The sequence below is a fragment of the Podarcis cretensis genome (assembly GCF_951804945.1).
Source record: "Podarcis cretensis genome assembly, chromosome: 7".
Taxonomy (NCBI): Eukaryota; Metazoa; Chordata; class Lepidosauria; order Squamata; family Lacertidae; genus Podarcis; species Podarcis cretensis.
Window position 1 is genome coordinate 9843706 of NC_137176.1, and position 23965 is coordinate 9867670.

Consider the following 23965-nt stretch of genomic DNA (forward strand, 5'->3'; position numbering starts at 1 on the left):
ACCAGGAACAACACCTTGACGTTGTAGCGGTTGTAGCTCAATGAATATGTTGACCCAGTGTGAGGTGGCTGTGAAAAAGATGGATTCCATGCGACGGATCGTTGGGAAAGGAATTAGAAATCAACTTGCCGGTATCATAATGGCACCATACAAATCTATGGTGTGACTGCATATGGAATGCTCTGTGCAGTTCTGATCGCCTTACCTCAAAAAGTTTATTGGAGAGTTGGAAAAGGTTCAGAAAAAGGGCAAATTAAATGATCGAAGGGATGGAACAACTCTCCTATGAGGGAAGGTTTAAGCATCTGGGACTGTGTAGTTAAAGAGATAAAAGGATAGAAGTTTATAAGAATTATGCATGGCATGGAAAGACGTGGACTAGAACAAGTTGTGACTAGTCTCATAACACTAGAATTTGTGGGCATTCAACGAAGCTGAACGAAGTTTCAGGGCACTGTGTTCTGGGTTATAGTTGGGGCACCTGCTGTCACATAACTGCTTATTAATTGGGGCAGAAAGTTAAGCACATTTGGATCCCACTGTTCTTACATCCCTCTTGCTGAACTCAGTGTGATGTAAAATACTACTATCTAGCCAGATTACACGCTAATTTAGCTTTACTCAGCGATGGTGTCCCAGGACAGAAAAAGGGAGGGGGGATCGCTATAGTATGAGTTTTACTGTCATCTCTCTGCTACGAACCTGTGGGTTTGATGTGAAAACTTCTGTTTTATCTCTTAGAAAAGATGTTGCTTTTTCAGATCACCTAGATCCTTTCATCTTAGATGTATTCTTTTTTAATTAGATCTGCCACCTTTTAAAGTATACTTGTTACGTAATTCTATCTCCTTTATTTATCCCTTTATGGAAGTGAGCTGTTTCAACGGCACTGCCTCCAAGTTTCTAGGCATGAGTGCAAGCTACCTATTTGTTTCCATCCACCCAAAGGAAAGGATGCAGTCTGCCTTTTTCGTTGTTGCTGGAGGCACGTTTGCAGATTCTTTAATTTCTAAAACAGCTCTTTTGCACATAACTGCTCCTGCACAAAACAGCTGTATTAAAAACAGGTTCAGGAGGCTGGAAAAGAAAGGAAGCAGCAGCCTTTCACGTGTGCAACTCCAAATCCTGATTTAGAGCAACACATATATACCAGAGTTGCACAAAAAAGGGGTGCTCTTTTGTGCAAAGCTTGTATTTCAAAAACAAATTTAAAAGGTGTGTACATACCTGCATACAAATACCTGTTTGCATACTTAAAACAGACCCCAGGCTTCCTGGCCTGGAGCACACAAACACACATTTTTGACTCTTTTGTGAAAATTTGGTAAAACTTGTATTTCATAATTAAAAATGGAGGTTTAAAAAGGTGTGTGTGCACAGGTAAGCAAATGCCTACTTGCCCACAGCGGACCTCAGATTTCTGGAACATATGGTGGGCAAGGAATAACTAATTCAAGAGGGTGGAAAACAACCCTCTGTAAAAAATAATTTCTAACAAGCACTGCCCACTAGTATGGAGAAGAAACATTGAAATGGATTTCAGAGGCATAAAACTGAAAGGGCTCTTATGTGCATGAAACCACATAAATGGGCATATGCAAGCAGTGGCTCATGTGCTCATTAAGGCCCTACTGTGGACAGAGCCAGGGACTGCTATTGCCATTTCTTTCCACCGCTGTCACCAAGATGAAGGAGAGGGCTAGTGAGAGTCAACCTACACATGATGTGCAGAATGTTCCTTCTCATCATATTTGCAAACAAAACCATTTTTCTGAATGAAAAAGTGCTTTAAGGAAGGGATACTTTTTTGGGGATGTGGGTGGCGCTGTGGGTTAAAACTGCAGTGCCTAGGACTTGCCGATCATATGGTCAGCGGTTCGAATCTCTGTGGCGGGGTGAGCTCCCGGCGTTCGGTCCCAGCTCCTGCCCACCTAGCAGTTCGAAAGCACCCCTAAGTGCAAGTAGATAAATAGGTACCGCTTTCTAGCGGGAAGGTAAACGGCGTTTCCATGTGCGGCGCTGGTGCAGGCTCGCCAGAGCAGCTTCGTCACGCTGGCCACGTGACCCGAAGTGTCTGCGGACAGCACTGGCCCCCGGCCTCTTAAGTGAGATGGGCACGCAACCCCAGAGTCGGATACGACTGGCCCGTACGGGCAGGGGTACCTTTACCTTTACCTTACTTTTTTTTGGAAATCTCTGGACTTAATGACTGCCTTATCTCCTCCATTTTTCGAACCTGGACAGAACATAGACTCATTATTGTGGCCGAACTCCCCAGGAGATGCACGCTTTGCCAAAATCCTGGCCTCAGGATGAGGTGAGCGACAGGAGTTCCGTTTCCTCATAGGACAGCCAGGAAAGAAGACAGAGAACAAAGTGCAGCAAGTTTCTTATGGGACAGGAAATCCAGGCCTGACGTTTTCCATTAGAATCAACCCAGTGAACACTGTTTTAAAAACACAAGCTGGCGATAGGCTGTGTGCTGAAGGATTTCAAACCTCGGAGCGTTATTTCTACTTTATTTTTACTTCAGAGGGAGCATGCTCCCCTTTATGGTTGAAAATTTGTGAGGAGGTGGAATATTGCAAAACGCATCAGAGCAAAGCTGTGACACTTTAAAAGTTGAGAAATGTGCTCTGTTCCTCACACGAAGGAGCATTTGAGAGAGGTGTTCAGGAGCATCACAGGAAAAAAAGTATCTGCCTGTGCCCTAGAAAGAGTTCTCAGAGCAGAATAAAAGAGAGCTCTGAGAGATTTCTTAAGAAGTCGTTTTCTTTTGAAGACTTATGACTGTTCAGAATTGAAAGGGCTTACTATGGATGACAGATGACACAGGATTCCCAAACAGAATCTGTGCGATGAGAAGCCTTTGGGTGTCTGTTGCAGCTCTCAGTTCTGTCAGCTGCTACAGCCACCTATGAAGCATCCTCTCAACCTTTTCTCAACACCATTGACCAGCCACCCACTCACCCACCCTTGATGCTTCCCATGCCTCTAGAAGTTACATGTGTGGTGCGTTTCCCCTACCTTTGGATACCATGTGCAAATGGGCCCATTTTTTCCAGTGACACATCTGTGGACACCCTATCAGGTGCACCATCTTCGTAAGCACTTTGGGGGAGCCCAATGTGACGTGCCGACATCACGTTTGTGATGTCGCATGATGTCCTGACGTTGCTCCGTGCCCAGCCACAATAATGGGCCCCCCTAAAATAATAATTAAGGGGCCCCATAATTAAGGGGATGCGGGTGGCGCTGGGGGTTAAACCACAGAGCCTAGGACTTGCTGATCGAAAGGTCAGCAGTTCGAATCCCCGCGGCGGGGTGCGCTCCCGTCGTTCAGTCCCAGCTCCTGCCCACCTAGCAGTTTGAAAGCACCCCTAAGTGCAAGTAGATAAATAGGGGCCGCTTTCTAGCGGGAAGGTAAACGGCGTTTCCGTGTGCGGCGCTGGTGCTGGCTCGCCAGATGCAGCTTCGTCACGCTGGCCACGTGACCCGGAAGTGTCTTCGGACAGCGCTGGCTCACGGCCTCTTGAGCGAGATGAGCACGCAACCCTAGAGTCGGTCACGACTGGCCCTGACGGGCAGGGGTACCTTTACCTTTACAATACTTCAGCCCCCTGGAGCTGGCACGTATGGTATCACTGAATTACAGAGGACACTTTTGCCTGTCTGGGTGTCCAGGAATGTGTTAGAAGAAATAACTACAACCTTTACGCATGATTGGAAGGGAACCCCATAGAGAAAAATAACTTTGGTCCATAAGATTGCAAGGAAAGTTAATGAAACCTGCTTACAAAATATGTTAATGCTATTGTAACATGCTTTTCTTTTAACAGTTGGACAAAGCTTTAGAAGAAGTCACTATGCAGCTTCAAGACACCCCTGACAAGACAACATATATTAAGCAGAACCACTATCAGGAGCTCAATGACATCCTTAGTATACGGAACTTTACAGAAAATAAAGGTAGGGAAGAACAACAACAACTTTATTATTTATACCCCACCGATCTGGCTGGGTTTCCCCAGCCACTCTGGGCAGCTCACAGCATATATCAGAACATACTGAAACATCAGACATTGACAACTTCCCGATACAGGGCTGCCTTCTAAAAGTCAGATAGTTGTTTATTTCCTTGACATCTGATGGGAGGGCTTTCCACAGGTTGGGTGCCACTACCAAGAAGGCCCTGTGCCTGGTTCCTTGTAACTTCACTTCTCGCAGTGAGGGAACCGCCAGAAGGCCCTTGGAGCTGGACCTCAGTGTCAAGGTTGAACGAAGGGGGTGGAGACGCTCCTTCAGGTATATTGGGCTGAGGCTGTTTAGGGCGTTAAAGGTCAGCACCAACACTCTGAATTGTGCTCGGAAATGCACTGGGAGGCAATGAAGTTCCTTTAGGACCGGTGTTATATGGTCCCGGTGCCTACTCCCAGCCACCAGTCTAGCTGCCGCATTCTGGATTAGTTGTAGTTTCCGGGTTACCTTCAAAGGTAACCCTACGTAGAGCGCATTGCAGTAATCCAAGCGGGAGATAACCAGAGCATGCAACACTTTGGCGAGTCTGTGGGCAGGTAGGGTCAGTCAGCTAGCATTGTATGCACGAGGCATTTGGGATGGAGTGAAGAAGATTTGACAACAAATCCTTTGTCAAAACCACATTTTCTCCTTTTTCCACGTTTCTCCTATTTCCTTTTCCCTGTCTAGGATATACTCCAGTAAATGAAATACTGGCAGTGGCTGGTTAGCATCATGAGGAAACATGAGGAGTGTTGATTGGGGATAGGGAAGAGTATCTGGCCCTCCAGCTTTCTAATGTTAACCATACGGACCTAAGTTTCTCTTAAACCACTGTCAACTCTTCTATAGACCACTACATATTTACTACCTCCATTAACAAGCATAGCTATGTGACCTGTTGCTGCCTACCTAACACAGAACCTAAGAAGGAAACACCAGGTTTTCACCAGACATTGTCCATACACTCAAAACTTACCTTCACCTTCATGAAATATGAAAGCTGGGCTTCTTAGGCAGCACCCAGTGCCACCGTTTTGGAAGGGGGGGGCGTTGCGCCTTTGCAGAATTGCAGAGTACATAGTTTCCTGGTAACTTAGCAATGGCAGAAAGTGCCATATTGGCCTGAATATAAGCCTCACTTTCCCCCCAAATTCCGACCTGTGGAAAGTTAAAGTGTGGCTTAAATTTGTGACCTTACAAAAATTGGCTTTTACGATATCGCTGCTGAAACAGACATAAGGTAAAATGGAAAGGGTGTGAGTGCCTGTGGAATTTTAAGGGAGTGGCTTATATTTGAGTATTGACTTTTTCTCTCCCCCACCCTTGAATTTTAAAGGTGCAGCTTATATTTGGGTGTGGCTTATATTCGGGCCCATACAGTATAGAAGAATTGGTGGTGAGAGAAACTAAGAAGTTGATAGGCTCTGGAGGCACTTTATAGACAAGGGAGAGACTGTTGTCAGTCATATGAACATTGTAGTTAATGAGGTAAAAAATGAAATTTTGGTCATCCCCTACAAAAGAAGGAAACAAACCCTTCACACCAGCATTGTTTTTTCCCAATTGATCAGAATTTTATCGATTCTCCAACCCAAACCGCCCTGTATTTTGATAAGATTCTACATTGATGTAGCTTCTTAGGGACTGTGCAGCATGTGGGAGCCATAATCAAAACTTCAAAACAGAAGAAGATTGTGTGTGGTGTCCACGTTTGCTCATTCACTCTAAGCCATGGTTTGGCTTAGTGTTACATGTGAACCAGGCCATAGTAATCTCCCAAACTGGCAACGTTTTACAGCTTACTGGTCTATGAAAGTCTAAAATGGGGGAGTATAGTTTGGAATTGCTGATCTGCAGCTACTTTCACTTCTCTCCCACTGATCTGAAACAGCAAAATGTGAGCTCATCGAACAGGCCTCACATGACTGTAGTATACTGTTCTCTGAAAAGAAATGTCTGTATCTAGCTTAGACAGCCAGCCTCCAGAAGCCATTTTGGGCCTGCTCTGTGCATTTGCATCTTTTCTTCCCTATATAGCAACTCCATTTCAGCATATGCTTTAGGAGTAATCTAATGCCTTGAATAGGGACGCAGGTGGCGCTGTGGGTTAAACCACAGAGCCTAGGACTTGCCGATCAGAAGGTCGGCGGTTCGAATCCCCGCGACGGGGTGAGCTCCTGTTGCTCGGTCCCTGCTCCTGCCAACCTAGCAGTTCGAAAGCACGTCAAAGTGCAAGTAGATAAATAGGTACTGCTCCGGCGGGAAGGTAAACGGCGTTTATGTGCGCTGCTCTGGTTCGCCAGAAGCGGCTTAGTCATGCTGGCCACATGACCCAGAAGCTGTATGCCAGCTCCCTTGGCCAGTAAAGCGAGATGAGCACCACAACCCCAGAGTCGGCCATGACTAGACCTAATGGTCAGGGGTACCTTTACCTTTACCTTAATGCCCTGAATTATGGAATGGGGGTGAAATATTCAAGTAGCCTTTCCTTTCTTTTCAGCGGATATTACCAAGGGCTCCTGGGCAAGTCCAGAAACAGGGGCACTCCTTCTCCCTGCCTTGTTCCCCCCACCACGTTAGAGTAAATTGGGGGGAAAATATTTTTTTTAAGTGTGCCTGGTTTACTTTGGAAATCTTTTAAAGGGTAACTGGTGACAGGACAGAATGATTATCTTTGCAGAGTTACTTTGAATGTGCGCTAAAATAGACAATGCTGCTGTAAATAGATCTGAGGTTTTTGGGACGAGGGAATAATGAACTTTATTTTAATGTGACACGGTTTCAGATAAAGTGGCTGTGCAGTACTGTGATGGTTCATGCAGCAGACAGAATGATCAGGAACCTGACATGTAGGTAAATAACAAGGCAACAGAAGAACTGTTACTGTTAAAGGAGGGAGTTGAAACTCATGTCCATTGGCAAGGATTAAGGCCGTTTTACTTTAAAACCTGGTCGCTCCTGGGTAATTGTGCAGTTTCACAAATTGTGCCTCTAGGACTGCTGTCTGCAGGATGCGGTGGCCTCCAGCAGTGCAGCCTTGTTCTAAATTAGGTAAAGGGACCCCTGACCATTAGGTCCAGTCGTGGCCGACTCTGGGGTTGCGGCGCTCATCTCGCTTTATTGGCCGAGGGAGCCGGCGTGCAGCTTCTGGGTCATGGAGCGGTACCTATTTCTCTACTTGCACTTTGTGCTTTCGAACTGCTAGGTTGGCAGGAGCAGGAACCGAGCAACAGGAGCTCACCCCATCGCGGGGATTCGAACCGCCGACCTTCTGATCGGCAAGTCCTAGGCTCTGTGGTTTGTTCTAAATTACAAAATGCTTACTGGTGCTTTGGTGGGATTTTGTTTTTCTGTCTAGCTGGTTGAAAAATAAATGCCTTGTCAGAGCTGCCTCTAGGTCCCAGCTCACAGAGGACCAACGCTAGGCTGTAGTTATGTACAAAAGTCTTTATTGAGGTTCAGTTTCCATTTTAAAGCCGCAGCGCGCAGCTCTACGTCTTAACCCTAGACCGGCGAAGTCCCGTCTGAGTCTCCGCCCCTTCCACACCAGTTTAAGACTCTCGCTTTGCTCCACCTCTTCCTAAGTTCCTTTCTCCTCTGGGCCCTCCTGCCCGCTAGGGTCTCATCCTTTCTGGACTCCTCTGACGCTGACCCTGATGATTCTTTCCCCTCCTTCCGGCGGGCTTTAGGACCTGGTTCCCTATCCGGGCTACCTTCTGTGCCGCTCGCCTGTACATTTGAACTTGGCGCGCGCACCCAGCCGGCAACTTTCCTCTTGACCGTTCCCTCGCTCTCCGATGGAGGCGTGGCCAACCCTGACTCATCTTCTCTCGCTGGTGGTGAATATGTGGGCTCTGATACCTGGGACTCCTCCCCCCCACTACGCTCTGGTGGGGAAGCTGGTCCTGATTTCCAACTGCTGCTCTGGGAGTCCCCGCTGGCCCCTTGTTTCTGGGGTGTCCCCCTTGGGTCCCCCCTTGCCCTGCCCATCAGCGCCCCCTTCTGTGAATCTTCCGATTCGCTGGAGAGGCTCACGGAATCTCTCGGGCTGCTGTCATCTTCTCCTACGCTGCCCTTGGATTGCTCCCCGTCGCTCTCCATCTCCTCTCCTCCCTGCGCTCCCGCTGAGTCCCTGACATGCCTTTATTTTTTTTATTGCCATAGGACGATCAGGGTGCATGGTATAGAGAGGAGGGATTGGGAGTCACACAGAACAAACCAGGAAGTGGCCGTAGTTGGCTGCCAAAGGTGTTGCTTATAGCCCTTTGGGAGCAGTGTAGTCAAAGAGTGAGATCGTGTTTGGTTTGCAGCATTTGGAACAAACCCAGGATTTGAGACATATTTCTAAACATAGAAATGTCTAGGTCTTGAATAATTCAGTTGTGTTTTCCTAGAAGAGAGAAGGGAGAGTGCAGTTTTGACTTTGGGTCTTATGTCTTGTCTGCTTGCTTTAAGGTCTAGGAGATGCAGAGGTTCCTGATGGGAGCACTGCAGCCACCATTGCCACCAAAGAGAGGAGGGAAGGCATTAAAACAAGATGTGGGGAAGAAATAAAGTTCCAGGGAGGAATTTATTTCCTCCATTCAGCAACTGATGTGTTGGCTTCACACACCTTCCTAGCAGAAAGTCACAATAAGCTCAATGGCTCATACTCTGCATAATTGGCATCTGCCTGTCTTGAGAGACAATGGAGTGTGCTTCCAGGGGTGACCTTGCCAGCACGCATGCCTGGACAGTGTGTATGGAGGTCTTGGATTGCCCAGACAACAGGACACCTCTCTTGGCCTCACTGATGCGGTCCAAAGGAAAGCAGAGCGATACGTTTGGCAACAGGTTGGCGGCAGGAGTTGCCGGAAGGAGGTGTACAAGTTGCCAACCAACGGTCTTAGGGACTGCACTCCAGATTTGTGTAGGATTTGCTCCTTAGCTTTTTCTTCTCCCAGAGATACCTCACAAGGTAGTGGAGGGTCCTGCATAGATGTGTACAGGATCACCCTGTGTGTGTTGCAGCTACCCCCTTCACTGTGCTTTGTAGAGAGCTCTTCTGGGCCAGGTGGAGAACTGTTGTGTATTGCTGTATGCAAGGGATTAGATCTTCATCCAGTCACTTGTACAACAGCAATTTCGTTTTGGGTGGGTGCAGGAAAGACAGACAACCTGCTTTTTGGAACTGGGAACAGAGAAGAAGTGACAATGTCCCTCCAGAATTTCTCACCAACAGAGAGATTTGCTAGTAATTGGGGGTGCAAGTAAAAGCATGTATGTTTCAATGTGTTTAAAATCTAATTGACGGTCGAAGATATTATTGGATGCTGTGAGCTAACCATCTGTTGTCAGGGTCAAATTTTTATATTTTGCATTATTTTAATACATCTAATTGGTCTGGGGAAATCCAGCCAGATGGGCGGGGTATAAATGATTTATTTATTTATATTATTAAATTGTATGTTTCTTAGCTATCACAAGAATTCAGTAGATTCAGTAAATAAGTTTAGAAGCACTGTGGTAGATTACAGAATCATCCTTGCAACTCTGGAAAAATAAATTTACTTTGGAAAAATGATAAGATAAGACACTTTTCTCCCTTTTTTGTAGATGGTGAAAAGGCTGTATTGAAAAACCACCTTGATCAGAACCCGCAAGCCCAGTGGAATACGACAGAGCCCTCCAGAACGAGCAAAGACTTTACAGAAGATATCAATTCCCCAGAACAGTAAGTAGCATGGTTCTTTCTTGTTACATGGTCACAAGAACTGAGGTTACTTCCTCAGTCCATAGCATTTTTTGTTAAATCTGTGCATCGCTTACTTACAAAATTATGTCTCAAAGGATCCTTTGAGATACAAGCTAACAGTTGTCGCTGTGCCCTTGGTCTTTCTGAGTAAAATGTTAATCATTCGAACACATACATATTTATGGCAAGATTTAGTAAAACAAAATCTTTTGTAATTTGAGGGCCTTGTTAACGGTGCCCCCAGCAAACTCTGGAGACCTGAAGTTCTGGTTTTCAAGCATGGTGACATTTCTGTGTTCTGTTATGCACAAAATACTGCCTCAGCGTTAATGCTGGGCTTGGGTGGCTAGCAAGCAAGTATTTAGCTTTACAAATGAGCAAAGAAAGAGAGAAGCAAACCCAAGGCCTCATAGTGGTTTGTTAAGAAAGAAGCGGTATTATAACTTGGGTGTATTGCTTTTGCTCGTTCCATGGGCTATTTTGTCAGGCCGCCCACTGGATTTATTTGTAGCTGTAAGGCATCTCACAAACGAGGGACACTTTTGTCAATAGCCTGCTAGCAAAGCCCTTGCTCCATTTCCTTCCTGTTCATCTTTCTCCTTTCTGCCTTTGCAGCATACAGCGTCGACTCTCCTTACAACTGCCCATTCTCCATCATGCCTATTTGCCATCAATAGGAGGGGTCGATGCCAGCTGTGCCAGTCCGTGTGTCAGCCCCAGCGCCAGTCCAAGGCACCGGCACGTGCCGCCATCTTTCCGTGTGATGGTCTCTGGCCTGTAGGAGGACCAGAGCTCCGTGAACTTGCTTTTGGTACTCAATGGCTGGACCGAACGTCTTGTGTGAAACTCTTGCCTTCTACATACTCTCTTACTCTTAGAACAGAGGAACTAGTTTTACGAGGCCATCGTCAAGGGAAGACCAGCTCCACTGCTGTGGGAAAGCATGTGAAGTGGAGAGGGTCACCCGGAGGTTTGATCTGTAGCCTTACTTGTGGACGTTTTTATTTCTTCCTGAGGAAAGTCACCAAAACCATGTTTCTTCCCAGATTTCTGCAGAGGCCAGGGTGGCTGGGAAACAGACTCGACAAAGAACAAAGACAAAAGAACCCCGCTCAAGTGTCACTAAACTTTATATGGCTACTGAAAAATGTGGAGCCACGTGCAAAAAGAAAACAGAGTTATATTAACTGAAATGGAAACACTTTTGTTTTGCAGGGATTTCATTCAGGTGCTGGAGGCACCGGCTAGTTGGGCCGACATTCATTTCTGGGGAGGAGGAGGAGACACTTTGAAACGGTTCTTCGGGTGTCATTGAGACTTTCACTTAGCCCAGCTCCACACATCTCAAGATACGCTTGGGATGGAGAATGCTTCAAGGGGGAAGCAGGTCCAGGGCCAGGATCTCAGAAAGGCTACCAGGTAGGGAAAACAAGATGCTATTTGCAGCCATTCCTTCCTCCTGATAAGATGCAGGGTTCCAGAGGTGGCTATCTGCATACTGAAAACTAGGTCCAACAACACAAGGCTGAGAATGGCTACGGAAGTCTTAATGTCACAGGATGGCTTGTCCCCCTCCCCAGAGTTTGCTTGATTTAAACCACAACATAATTACAGTACAGTTAATTTAGCAAGGCGGGGTGGGGGGTGGGATGTTTAGGCACCACTTTGCTGCTGCAGCTGAATTTTGCAGAGGCACAGATAGTATATACACAACCTTTGCTTCATATCTGCGTGTGTGACAGTGGTAGTTGAGAAAAAGACAGTCTGAACCAAGTTCGCCTAATATGGGCTAGGGAATCCCTCTTGTCCTTTGAATTAGAAAACTGAAGTGAATAAGTTTTTTGTAGAAGACATTTTTTTATTTTTGAAAAAATGGTCTCCCCCGAGAAATCATGATTCAATCTACTCCCTCCCTAAAAGAGCAACTGAATTCTTATCAGAGTGCAACAGCAGGAAGCTCAAATGAAATGTTTGAGTGATTCCATCACTAACTGATAGAGGTCTGATACAAGCATGTGCTGCCTGTCTGCTAGTGGTTCTGTGCAAGCCTGCAGTGATTAAGATTGTGCATGTGTGATCCAAAGATCTTTTCCACGATTACCTGAAACAGAGAATTTCAGTGGGATCCTTGCTCTGGGGCACAGCACTCGCATTATTGAAGATACTGCATTCTCTGACGTTCTTATCGCTTACGTAGTTATAGGGCACTTTCCACGTAACCCCAAGCACGGTGGATTCTGCACTGGACCAGCATGGAAGCAAGGCCTAATCTTCCCCATTGCCTTACTGCGTATAGGACGCCTGGAGCAAGCTAAGGCGCCTGCATTTCCATGCACCGACAAGTGTGCCTTTCAACTGCTGGTACTCAACCCACCAAACACACTGTGAAGTACCACCAGTTGAAAAGCACTGCTCTGTGAAAAGGCCTCACCCACACAATCTTTAGATTGAGTGAGCCGGGCCTATTCATGAAGAAATGTGCTTATGTAAAGCTCTTGTTCCTTCCCATGGCAAGCTGTGAGCAGGATATGCAAATCATGTGAATGGCGCAGAGTGTGGCTGAGCTGGAGACAGGCAAAAAAAAATCCCCAAGTGTTGTACGCTCCATTGTCTCTGTTCACTATTCTTTTTTAAAGGGGGATAGTGCTTCAAAACTCTGCAACACCCGTGTGTGCCCAGAGATAACAGCATGATGAGAGAGAGAGGAAATTACTGCCACCTTCACTTTTCCCCCAACCGTGTTGGCTGTCTCCAGCCTTGGCCACGCCAACTGGATGGCAATTTGGCATGCAACATTGGTGATACTGGCCAGCTGCCATTTCTAAATCTTGTATTAATTAAGCTAGCACAATAGGGCAGTGTGGAGAGGGAAGGGTGTGTGTGTGTGTGTGTGTCCTTTTGTTACTGCACTGTCTTCTCTCATGCCATAGGAATGAATCTTTTTCCCACCAGTGTTCCCAGGATATAGCATTTTAGTATCTGCATGAGAGAGGAGATTATATCAACCAAGTTACTGCGGATGCCCCTGCTCCCTCCTCCCTGATTATATTACCTTTGAAACACATGACGCTTAATCCACTGGGGGCATCACAGAATCTCTCCCTGCACACGTATCGTTGAGAGGTCATGGAGGCACCTGGAAGTGTTAGGACAACAGTGAGTAGGTCTACCGCACAGGGAGTAGGACACATCACTCGGTTTGAGCACTAACCACTGAAGGTGTCGTCTGGTGTGAGTGCGTGAGCGTGTATGTATGTGTGTTGCCAGTATTCTCTTAATTTATTAATAAACTTCATCAGGACTTTATTTAATACAAATAAATATTACTTTTCAAAAAAGAACAATAATACTGTATATAATGTATACACAAACATTTCTGTAGAAAATATTATTCCAACATAGCAGGAAACAAATCAAAAAAAAATTTTCCAAAAAGTATTGGACTGTTGGCGGTGAGTGTGTGTCTGTAACTCTTTGTGAATACTGACCGTGTGCTGTTTCTTAGGTTTAAATCATGCAGTACATTCTTTGTCTCCAATGCAACTGTAGTTTCTCCCACAACATTTTTTTTTTTAATTTCCTGCAGAAAATAAGGCCCACAAAAGTGACTATAGCTATTTAATGTTTCTGTTTTTTTTATACTGCAGCAAAAATGTACTGTAAAAATTTATGACGAGCTATGCCCCAATGGCATTTTCCAACAATGATAGTGCACAAAATGCTTTAATCTAGACTGGAACTGTCAAAAATTATTTTAAAAAAAGAGAGAATACATGGAGAATTTCTTGTATACCCCTTATACTGCATGAAAACCAATTTTTAATAAATTGTTGCAAAAATCTGTTTTATTAATAAAATAGAGAAAACCTAATTACTACTTAGTGGTTCTCTTTCTTACAGATAACCCTTGTAAAATTGCAGGTACACACTGCTAGGACGGAAAAAAGCTCACTCAGGCAATGGATCTCTTTCTGTATTACAGGCAAAGGCCTAGCTAGAGAGAAGTGGGAGGTGCTTCATAGTCCAGAGCCCTGGCCAAGCCTTTAGTCTAAGACAAAACCCTCTCTTCCAGTAGACTCTGTCCTAGACCACTCACGAGCAACAAGGAGAGAGAAAAGTTGTTGTGTAGTGTGCCTGCACCATCGTCTACATACTGCAGCACAAAGCCCTACAGAGCATTCAGTCAAGGGAGCAGACCTTCTCTTCCCATAACTGCCTGTTGAGATTTCCATTTCCACCTTAAGGAGCAGACATGGAACTGTTGCGTGTCACATGTCTGTTTATATACCAGCACAGTCTGCTGGGAACTTCCGTTGTGTGTACAGCTTTTGCTTTTCTCTGTCTCTCTGAGAAGACAGAGAGACAACATGTTTCTTTGTCCTGATTTATGATTAATAAATCTATAGTTGTAGTATGCTTCCACAAGCTTCAGGCCTATTCTGTGTGTGCAGTTTGCTCTGCTGAAATAGTGTGCCCTGGCTTTGAACCCCGGGTTGCTGATTTACGTCGGAGCAGAGGTCGACGGCTGGAAGGAGACGACCCAGCTGGGGCTAGCCAGCTGGCCTTGCGACCCTCTGCATGCCGACACTGCCTACAGTGTAGGGAAGCTGTGACCCTGTGGCTGTTCACTGGACTACAACTCCCATCATCCCTTGCCACTGGCAGGGTTAGCTGCAGGGCTGATGGAAGCTGGAGTCCAGCACTATCTGGAGAGCTACAAGTTCCCCACCCCTAGCCTAGAAGCTACTTTTTAGGATGATATCATGCACCATGAGGTCCTTACCATTCCCAGCGTGAGATTGGTTGGATACAGTGTGGAAGTGACTCTCCCGTATGCCGCCATGGTTCTGATCTCAACAGTCTGGTAATGGCGACAGGACCTGCACAGAAAGATGGAATTAACAGTAACTGTGGCCTTTGTGTATTTTAACGTATTATTTTTAGAATCATCTTGTTTCGAAGTAGGTACAAGTGTATTACATGGCAAATTGTACGCATTTCTGAACAGGGTTTTTGTTTTTTGAAAAATAGTGCATATGAGCCTGTGCTGTGTGTGACTTGTAGCAATTCTAAAGCTCCCTGTCAAGTAGAAGGACATCTTGGGTTATAAATCCCAATACACCAGAAAGGGAAAAGGGACCACCCCAAGGCCCATCAAAAACCTATAATTTGTCTACATTTGTTAAATCGATCAGCATCAGCCACTTTTATGATGCTGTTTTCCATAAGGGAAGAGGTACTATGGACCACAACTTCATTTTAGGCTAATAGATACATCATGGGATCTAAATAAGTTGTGTATTGCCTTTGATGATTTTACAGCAGCCTTTGTTCTTAAAGACAGACAACTTTTATGGAACAAACTGCAGCAAACCAATATTAATGAAATGTATTGGTGTTAATAAGTATTTTGCATTGCAATGCAAATTGCTTGCTCAGATTTGTCCCCGTCTGCGTAATTGAATAGGCTTACACTTCCATGAGGGAAGAAACAACTATGGCAAAGATAATGCTCTCCATATATGTAGGAACTGAGATGCACTGTGTTAAATTATTTGAAGCATTGCCCAAGCTGAAGGTAGATGACACTGATGCTCCCAAATAGCAACGGAGTTACCAGAGATCTGCTTGCAAAGTTGGCAGCAGTGATCCCTGCAAACAACTCGATGGGAGTTGTCATAACCACACTGTAAGACATGTGGGGCAAGACATGGATGTTCTCGGTTCTCCCATATCAGAGTTAGAAAATGTATTGTCTTTTGAGACATGTTTATTATGCCTTTCATAACAGTCGACAATAGCTGCATAGGAATTACAGTGGTACCTCGGGTTAAGAACTTAATTCGTTCTGGAGGTCCATTCTTAACCTGAAAGTGTTCTTAACCTGAGGTACCACTTTAGCTAATGAGGCCTCCTGCTGCCGCCACCACGCAATTTCTGTTCTCATCCTGAAGCAAAGTTCTTGACCCGAGACCTCCGGAACGAATTAAGTACCGTATTTTTCGCTCTATAAGACGCACCAGACCATAAGACGCACCTAGTTTTTGGAGGAGGAAAACAAGAAGAAAAATATTCTGAATCCCAGAAGCCAGAACAGCAAGAGGGATCACTGCACAGCGAAAGCAGCGATCCCTGTTGCTGTTCTGGCTTCTGGGATAGCTGCGCAGCCTGCATTTGCTCCATAAGACGCACACACATTTCCCCTTACTTTTTAGGAAGGAAAAAGTGAGTCTTATAGCGCAAAAAATACGGTACTTAACCCGAGGTAACACTGTACTCCGCAAAGTGAATAATAGCTCCCTATAAATTGTCCAATAACACAGCGTCCCATTTCTTGGGCCGCAATCCAATACCTAGTTAACTGGAAATAAGCCCCCTTAAACTCAATGGGACTAACCTCAGAGCAGACAGCACACACTGATTTAAAAAATATACTCAGGTTCCCAGCTGTTTTCCTAATGCGAGATGATATGAAGTTGTATTTTAACATATGTTGTCCTGGTTTTTCAGACATTAGTCATGACCTCAGTGGAAGTTTAAAAAAATCAATGCTGCTTTCAAAACAACTCCCTGCATGCTTCTTCAGCACTCCTTCCCATTCACAAATGGATTTTCACTGTTCCTTTACAGGCATGTTGTTGTTTTTTTGTTGTTTTTTAAAGTGGCTACTTCCCATGAGAAACTCTGGCCTCAGCTACCAGGCCATTGCTTTTGAAACTGGTAAGACATCAGAACTGCCCTGCTGGATCAAACCTAAGGCTTACCTAGTCTGATATCCTGTTTCCAAAAGTGACTAGCCAAATACCCAGCTGCCATTTTTCAGCAATTAATGGCATGCTCCCACCAATCTTGGATGTAGGATAACAGACACAGAAAGCATTATCCTCCGTTAATTTTGAAGGGGTCTACATTGGTGGCCATAACTATTATTCATGCTTAGGAATTATTTCCAGAGGAAGAATGTAGCAGCTCCTACAAATACAAAGGTTCTTATCGTCTGGGGGAACGGCAGGCTCAGTTTTTGCTGGGATGACAGAAAATATTTTCCAGAGGGAGTGAAGACTAATGTGAGCATTGATTTCTTGATGAGGAAGTCAAGCCAACCCGTTAAAAAAGATGTAACCTTAAATTATATATATGTAACATTAAAAATGCTCATGTGCCAGGACACATTTACAATGGAAGCTACTCACCCATTTTCTTGGCCTGAAGTGCCATTTTGTTCCGGTTCCATACACTGAATTGACTCTTGCCCAACTTGCAAAGGAGGACTGGCCATTCTTCTTTGGTGCTTGCTTCTGATTTCATCCAGAGATAGGAATCCAAGCACTCCTCGCTTCACCCTCTTCAATGCCTTACGATACCTGTCAGCACAGGCTTCAAAATAACCACTTGCTTGGCCGCATATCCCAGTGACTGGGTGTATTTTACTGGAAAAACTTAACAAGTATTAAAATTGCTTCCACCTCTAAGCTCGGCAGACTATTCCTAACAAAATGCAAAGGTCTTGAAGGATCCTGGTTCATTTGCACTGTGGCCTCAGAACCATGAACTGCCCCAGCCTCCTAAGGATGGATGACCTCATAGTGATGCATTTTCTGTGCCGTTTTGCTTTATAAATATGTGAATATATGATGACTGACACGGTGTCAGACCCATCATTTTATCAAGCCTGGTGCTGTTTAAATCTGACTGACAGAAATTCAGGGTCTCGGGCAGAGGCAAGCTGGTGGTGGTTTACTTGTGTGCTCTCCACTTGAGACCCTTTAACTTAAGATACACAGGAGTGAATTGCTCTATTGCTGAGGTTTCAATTTTTTAAAAATAAATCATGTCAATTTCTTTTTACAGAAGCAATATAGGAACGACTTGGTTAAGGAGATGTGTTGGGCTTGGTTAAATTTTCAGCAATGCATTAGAAGCTCCCCAAAGAGGCTTTAAGATTTGCTTAAGCATAAAGGACAGAATGAGATATCAATCTCTGCTACAATTGCTATGCCACTGCTGCAAGCTTGATATCTGATCCACTTATAAGAAGGGTTTCTAAAATGACTGGGCTCACTTTCCTGGGAGAAAAGAAGATTGCACTGGTTTTAACAATTAAGTCGGAGAGTTTTTTAGTTGGCCGTGTGTAATTTAGAGAAAAATTGACCCAGCACAATCTATTTATGGAAAGACAACTAAAACCTTTCCCTCTCTGATTTCAGCACCACACAGGCAAGAGTCAACAAAAAGGCCAATGCCTTAATTTATTTTATCATAGGTAAGCTGCATTTTGCTTCCATAAGGTGATCCCCCCATCTGAGCACTATCCATTAAGAGTTGAAAATGAAGAAACTGTGCAGGTTACACTAACGGTAAAGGTAAAGGTACCCCTGACCATTAGGTCCAATCGTGGACGACTCTGGGATTGCGGCGCTCATCTCGCTTTATAGGCCGAGGGAGCCGGCGTTTGTCCGCAGACAGCTTCTGGGTCATGTGGCCAGCATGACTAAACTGCTTCTGGCGAACCAGAGGAGCATGGAAACGCCGTTTACCTTCCCGCCAGAGCGGTACCTATTTATCAACTTGCACTTTGACATGCTTTTGAACTGCTAGGTGGGCAGGAGCAGGGACCGAGCACACTAGTCCTATTCGTTTTCCTCACATGATTGTGCACCACCACACAAAGACTTTCAATAGTTGAAAAAGTTACCCACTTTTAACAAATATTGCAAAATAGTGAATACAGTGGTACCTCGGGTTACAAATAATTCGGGTTATAGACTCCACTAACCTGGAAGTAGTACCTCGAGTTAAGAACTTTACTACAGGATGAGAACAGAAATCACGCCGCCACGGCAGCAGGAGGCCCCATTAGCTAAAGTGGTACCTCAGGTTAAGAACGGACCTCCGGAACGAATTAAGTTCGTAACCAGAGGTACCACTGTACTATACTCTCAGAAAAATCTAATGGAACTGGAATCACACAAGTTCCGTGGCACAATAAATCTGATCTCAAGCCGCTGCGCTTAACACGCATTATATGTAACAGAGAAGGAAAGTTACAAAGAATTTCAAAAGGTCATCTAAATCAGGGGCACAGAACCTTTTTCATTCAGAAGGCCACATTCCATTCGGGGGGCCGCACGCCTGTGGAGGGCAGGGAGAAAGGCTGTGAAGTGGACAGAGCAATTAATGTGAATTTTACCTTTGTCAATAGTCTAGTTGACAGGCATTCTCACACCATTCTTTCTTTCCTTAACCTAAGGAAACAAGAGGCATTATCAGAGTTCAGAGACACATTCCAGCTAGGCAAAAACAACCAAGGAAAGTGCAGAGTGGGACAAGCAGGGGATATGGCTGGGAAGGGCCATGGGAGAGTACTAAGAGTCAAATAGTGAGGTGCAGAGGGCAAAATGCAGCCTCTGAGCCTGACATTTTCCATCCCGACCAAAATGATTTAAAAACAAAAACCCTGCATTGGTTGAGGCTCAGGCACATTTAGAGACAAAACTTTGTTGAGGCCCAGGCTAGAACCACAAATGAAAATGATGTTGAACACAATGGGGGGTGGGGAATAGGCAATTTTAAACAGGAATGTAATTTCCGAGAAGGTAAAGAAGTGAGTCCGTTCTGCCCCAATCACTTCTGCTCTAGGGAGATGGTTATCTCAAGGAAAACGCTAGCGAAGGACAGCAATGTACCCGTGGAGAATAACTTTTTCGTGAGGGAAGGCCAATAGTAAACACATGTTTTTATACAAACCGCTTTAATAATTAAGCTCCAGGTAGACACATAGTTTTCAGAAAAAGAAGTGCTTTTAAAAAAAAAGTTCAGAAAACAGGTACTATTGACATATTTCACGAAGTGTGGTCGAAAGTAAATTGCTTAAAGACTGTCTCTGTTAATGCTGAGTATCTTGACAGAATAGTCGGCCCCGCAGCTCGCCAGCTGCAGCCACCTGCTGCTCTCCGCTGTCCCTTGCCCAGCGCGGCCCACGCACTTTCTCCAACACAGCTGCTTGACGACAAGAGTGTGGCTTTGGCTGCAAAAAGACAGGAGCTATTAGGGGGGAAGGAAACCCAATTCATCTCTCGCAACCACAAAATGTCAAACTCAGCTGGACTTTGTCAATTCCAAACGTCAGCATTTAGCTAATTAGTGCACTCCTTTTCAGCGCTGCCAGCACGGGGGGGGGGGGGGGGGACTAAACTTGTCACTGCCTGTAGATATTAAAGATGCTGGAGCTATTCTGAGTTCAAGTGGCATTTCTCCGCTGCATCCCATAAATAATTCAAACAGAAATACACCTATTTCCGCTGTAATTTCAGGTCAAACGTTGCCATTAGCCATGCAAGCTTCTTAACAAAAAGTTACAAAACACATCACTTAGAAAGTTTAAAGAGAAGCAAGTGTCAGAGAGTACAGCAGCTCAAGGGAAAAGATGCCAAACCATGGGTTGATAGTCAGGGGTGCCTTTGAAAGCCCATGTGCTCACTCACTCCTTCTCCCCCTTTTAGGGTGTGAATTCCCCCCCCCCAATTAATTTTCACTTCTAGTTTTCACTAATCACAGTTTACCATGACATCCACATTGGCAACCTGTCGTTAATGCCTTACTTCCAAACCAAGTTTATAAACAAATTATGGGTTCATATTATGAGTTCTGGGCAACCAACAGGCTACCAATATGGTTATCTCAGCAAATTATTATTAACAAAAATCAGGACAGGATGATGTAATTGACCCATAAGTTTGTAAGGGCAATCCTAACCACTGAACTATGATTAGCCGCCGCATCGAAAGGCAAAATCCGGGTGCGCAAACAACTGCAGTCAGAAGCACGTGTGGGAAATGTTAATTGCCCAACTAATATTCACATTTCCCAATGCTTTTTGAACTACAGATATGTTCTTCCACAGAGTAAACAACTCAAATAAAAGCAAATATTAGCTCCAATTCAATCTCCTTCTGTTGGCACCAGAGCAGGTAAACTTGTTCAAGAATTAAGTAGCTACAGCTGACAATTTGAAACATTGAACTCTTAATAAATGTAAAGACTGTTTGGTGAAACAAACAAGACATACAGAAGTCAAGGTATGCCAACAGAACTGTGTAAAGTCTTATCTAGCTATTGTGCTGGCAAGAGATGTCCCAGAGGGCTCTGGACTGTGTGTGTGAGATGTTATGTGGAGCCGGGCAAACCATCTGAAGGGCGAACAGATGCTGCTGGTACACTAGTAAGCCCTTTGGGCCAATCTAGATAAATGGAAAAGTTAATGGCATAGTGAGAGATTCAAACATTCATGGTCTCATGGGGCCTTAACAAGCCAGATCCCAAAGGCACAGAACTTGAAATCAGCATGGATGTGCATCCTCTATTCATTGTTCATGCAGTAGTGATACTATAATTCTTATTAAGTATTGTATTATTTTATTTAAAAAAATTATTGTCTGCAAATTGCTTTGAGCACAAATGTGGCAGGTCATGTATTATATAAATAAAACTGACTCCAACTATATATTCCTCCCTCCCATCAGATTTCAGCTTTTAAAAATTCACCCTATATGCATTTCTACATGTCCCATTGAGGTCTTTAAAGTTCAGCTTGCACACGCAAGCACATCAAGTTATTTGCATCTGATTTGGAAAGGCTTAACCCAGTATGCATATAGCTGCAAACAATTGTAACTGATTCCAGAGCTAAACTGAGTTTCATTCCATCTTTTATCTAAGGCTTAGTTGTATCTGAATTGAAATTCAGGTTGCTAGTTCAAAATATGGGTATAATTTTTTTAAAGGGGTGATATGGGGATACATGCACAACATGAATGGCAACTGAATTCCATATATGGGCTAAAGCTTCTAATATAAGAGCTACAGTAAGAGACTGGGGCTACAAACCAGGGAGTCCTTGGTTCACAGCTGCTTGCCTCCTACCACTCAAATCTGTAATATCGTCAGAATGATGACCCATTTTACAAGGTTACTGAAAGGATTACAACCAGATAATGTAATGTGCTATATAAAGGCCAAGTATTGCTAACACACTGCCCTCTTCCAGGGCTGAGAAACGAAATAGGCAGAACAGAGGACATTTGCTGCTATAATTCTGCAACCGACCATGAAGATAACAGTGCAGTGAAAGAAGGAGGGAAGGATATTTTTTTCATGCACTACACAGAAGAATTCCACCTGTGCTGTACTGTCTTCCCTCTCACTATAGGAAAATGAACGGAGTGCAAGGATGTACAGGGGAAGCTGATCTCTGGGATCAGCTATGAGTCGAAAAGCATGGACCAGGAATTGCATATGTAACACAGTAACCAAGACCACTGTGGTAGTGTATGGCCTGAATCTAAGCAGATCTGGTTCTGGCCACAGGGCTTGAGGGATGACTGCCTGGGAACTGCAGTGAAAGGCAGGATATATTGATAATAATGATAAAAGTATTGCAGGGACCTTTAGCCTTATCACACAGAGAATTCGGTATTATATGACATTCATCTGAACCTGCTAACAAACCTTTACTGAGATGAACCGGAATCAAATCAGAACAAGTTTAAGAACAACAGAAATGGTTTGACTCTGGCACTCCCAAGAGCAACAGGGTCTGGAAGAGCTCTTGTGCAACACTTTCTGAAATTAAGCAGTTCTTGAAAAAGAAGCAGAGAAAGGACCACAGCAACCATACAAAGACACAAGCATCCACAACATTTTCACCTTGCTCCTGCATCCCCTCCAGTGCACATCTTGCTGCTACGATATCATGGCTCGCCACAATTAAAATTCAGCTACTGGCTGGGGGCAAATCTGAAGCAGAGAATTCCCAGCTCACATTTCTAGCAGCTATGCTGCATCAGCTCTATAAATAAGGGTTTCTACAAATGCAGGTCCCTTAAGGCATCATTATAACAGGTGCCAAAGGGGCCTCACAGAACCAGTGCAAGAACCCTCACACAGCCAAATGCTAAGGCATCTGTGAAATAGTGGCTTTCTGTATAGTTGCTTTGAGACACAAGAGGTTTGGGATAGGGATACCTGTTGTCTGTTTCAGCACATTTGGTCCAGTCCGAAAGTGGCAGCCTCTTGTCGCTTGGTTTCCATTTATACAAGTGAATCTTCCCACTTTCTGTGCCTATTGCAACAATATATCTATAGAAAAAGGAGAGTTCTGTCAGTAATTAAAGCTCATTACCCAGTCAGCAAGCTTGTTTTCTCCTGCTCCAGAGGGTAAGGCCCAAACCACTGGCTTCAAGTTACAAGAAAGGAGGTTCTGACTAAACATCAGGAAGAACTTTCTGGCAGAAAGAGCGGTTCCACAATGGAATAGTCTCCCTCAGTAGACTGTGGACTCTCCTTCCTTGGAGGTTTTTAAGCACAGCTTGGATGGCCATCTGTCAGGGATGCTTTAGTTGTGATTCCTCAACTGCAGGCGGTTGAGCTAGACGATCCTCAGGATCCCTTCCAACTCTGAAAGCTGATAATCCCAGCTCAACCACCACATATTTGACATCACATCTAAACTCCACATAAAGGTAAAGGTAAAGGGACCCCTGACCATTAGGTCCAGTCGTGGCCGACTCTGGGGTTGCGGCACTCATCTCGCTTTATTGGCTGAGGGAGCTGGCGTACAGCTTCCGAGTCATGTGGCCAGCATGACTAAGCCGCTTCTGGCGAACCAGAGCAGCGCACAGAATACTACTACTACTACTACTACTACTACTACTACTAATAATAATAGTAATATTTTTTAATTTATACCCCGCCCTCCCCAGCCAAGGCCGGGCTCAGGGCAGCTAACAAGCAATAATAAAAACAAGTTGAATGAATACAACTTAAAAACAAGATTAAAATACATTAAAATATTGAAACATTAAAATATTAAAATACAGCCTCATCACAGGAGGAGAAAGGAAAAAGGAAAAAGAAAGAGGGGGAGGGGAGGGAATCAAATTGGCTCCAAGCCAAAGGCCAGGCGGAACAACTCTGTCTTACAGGCCCTGCAGAAAGAAATCAGATTCTGCAAGGCCCTGGTCTCATGAGGCAGTGTTCCACCAGGCCGGAGCCAGTGTTGAAAAGGCCCTGGCTCTGGTTGAAGCTAATTTAACTTCCTCAGGGCCCAGGACCACTAGGGTGTTGCTATTTATGGACCTTGAGGCTCTCCGTGGGGCATACTGGGAGAGGCGGTTAACACCGTTTACCTTCCCGCCAGATCAGTACCTATTT

At 44.7% G+C, this 23965-nt stretch overlaps 2 protein-coding genes across 3 annotated transcripts in view; one reads left to right on the top strand and one right to left on the bottom strand.

Moving 5' to 3' along the window:
* The window catches only part of GABBR2 (gamma-aminobutyric acid type B receptor subunit 2), a 287781-nt gene extending 274156 nt beyond the window's left edge, over window positions 1-13625 (top strand). For both annotated transcript variants that reach the window (XM_079983945.1, XM_079983946.1), the window contains exons 17-19: window positions 3840-3969; window positions 9616-9733; window positions 10370-13625. In XM_079983945.1, coding sequence (XP_079840071.1) covers window positions 3840-3969; window positions 9616-9733; window positions 10370-10535 — 414 coding nt within the window. In that variant the 3' untranslated portion in view covers window positions 10536-13625. The remainder of the gene's footprint in view (window positions 1-3839; window positions 3970-9615; window positions 9734-10369) is intronic.
* Window positions 13626-19486: 5861 nt separating this feature from the next.
* ELP2 (elongator acetyltransferase complex subunit 2) overlaps window positions 19487-23965 on the bottom strand; it is a 43252-nt gene continuing 38773 nt past the window's right edge. Inside the window, 3 exon segments of the mRNA XM_079983950.1 lie at window positions 19487-19636; window positions 19638-19781; window positions 22778-22891. Coding sequence (XP_079840076.1) covers window positions 19597-19636; window positions 19638-19781; window positions 22778-22891 — 298 coding nt within the window. The 3' untranslated portion in view covers window positions 19487-19596.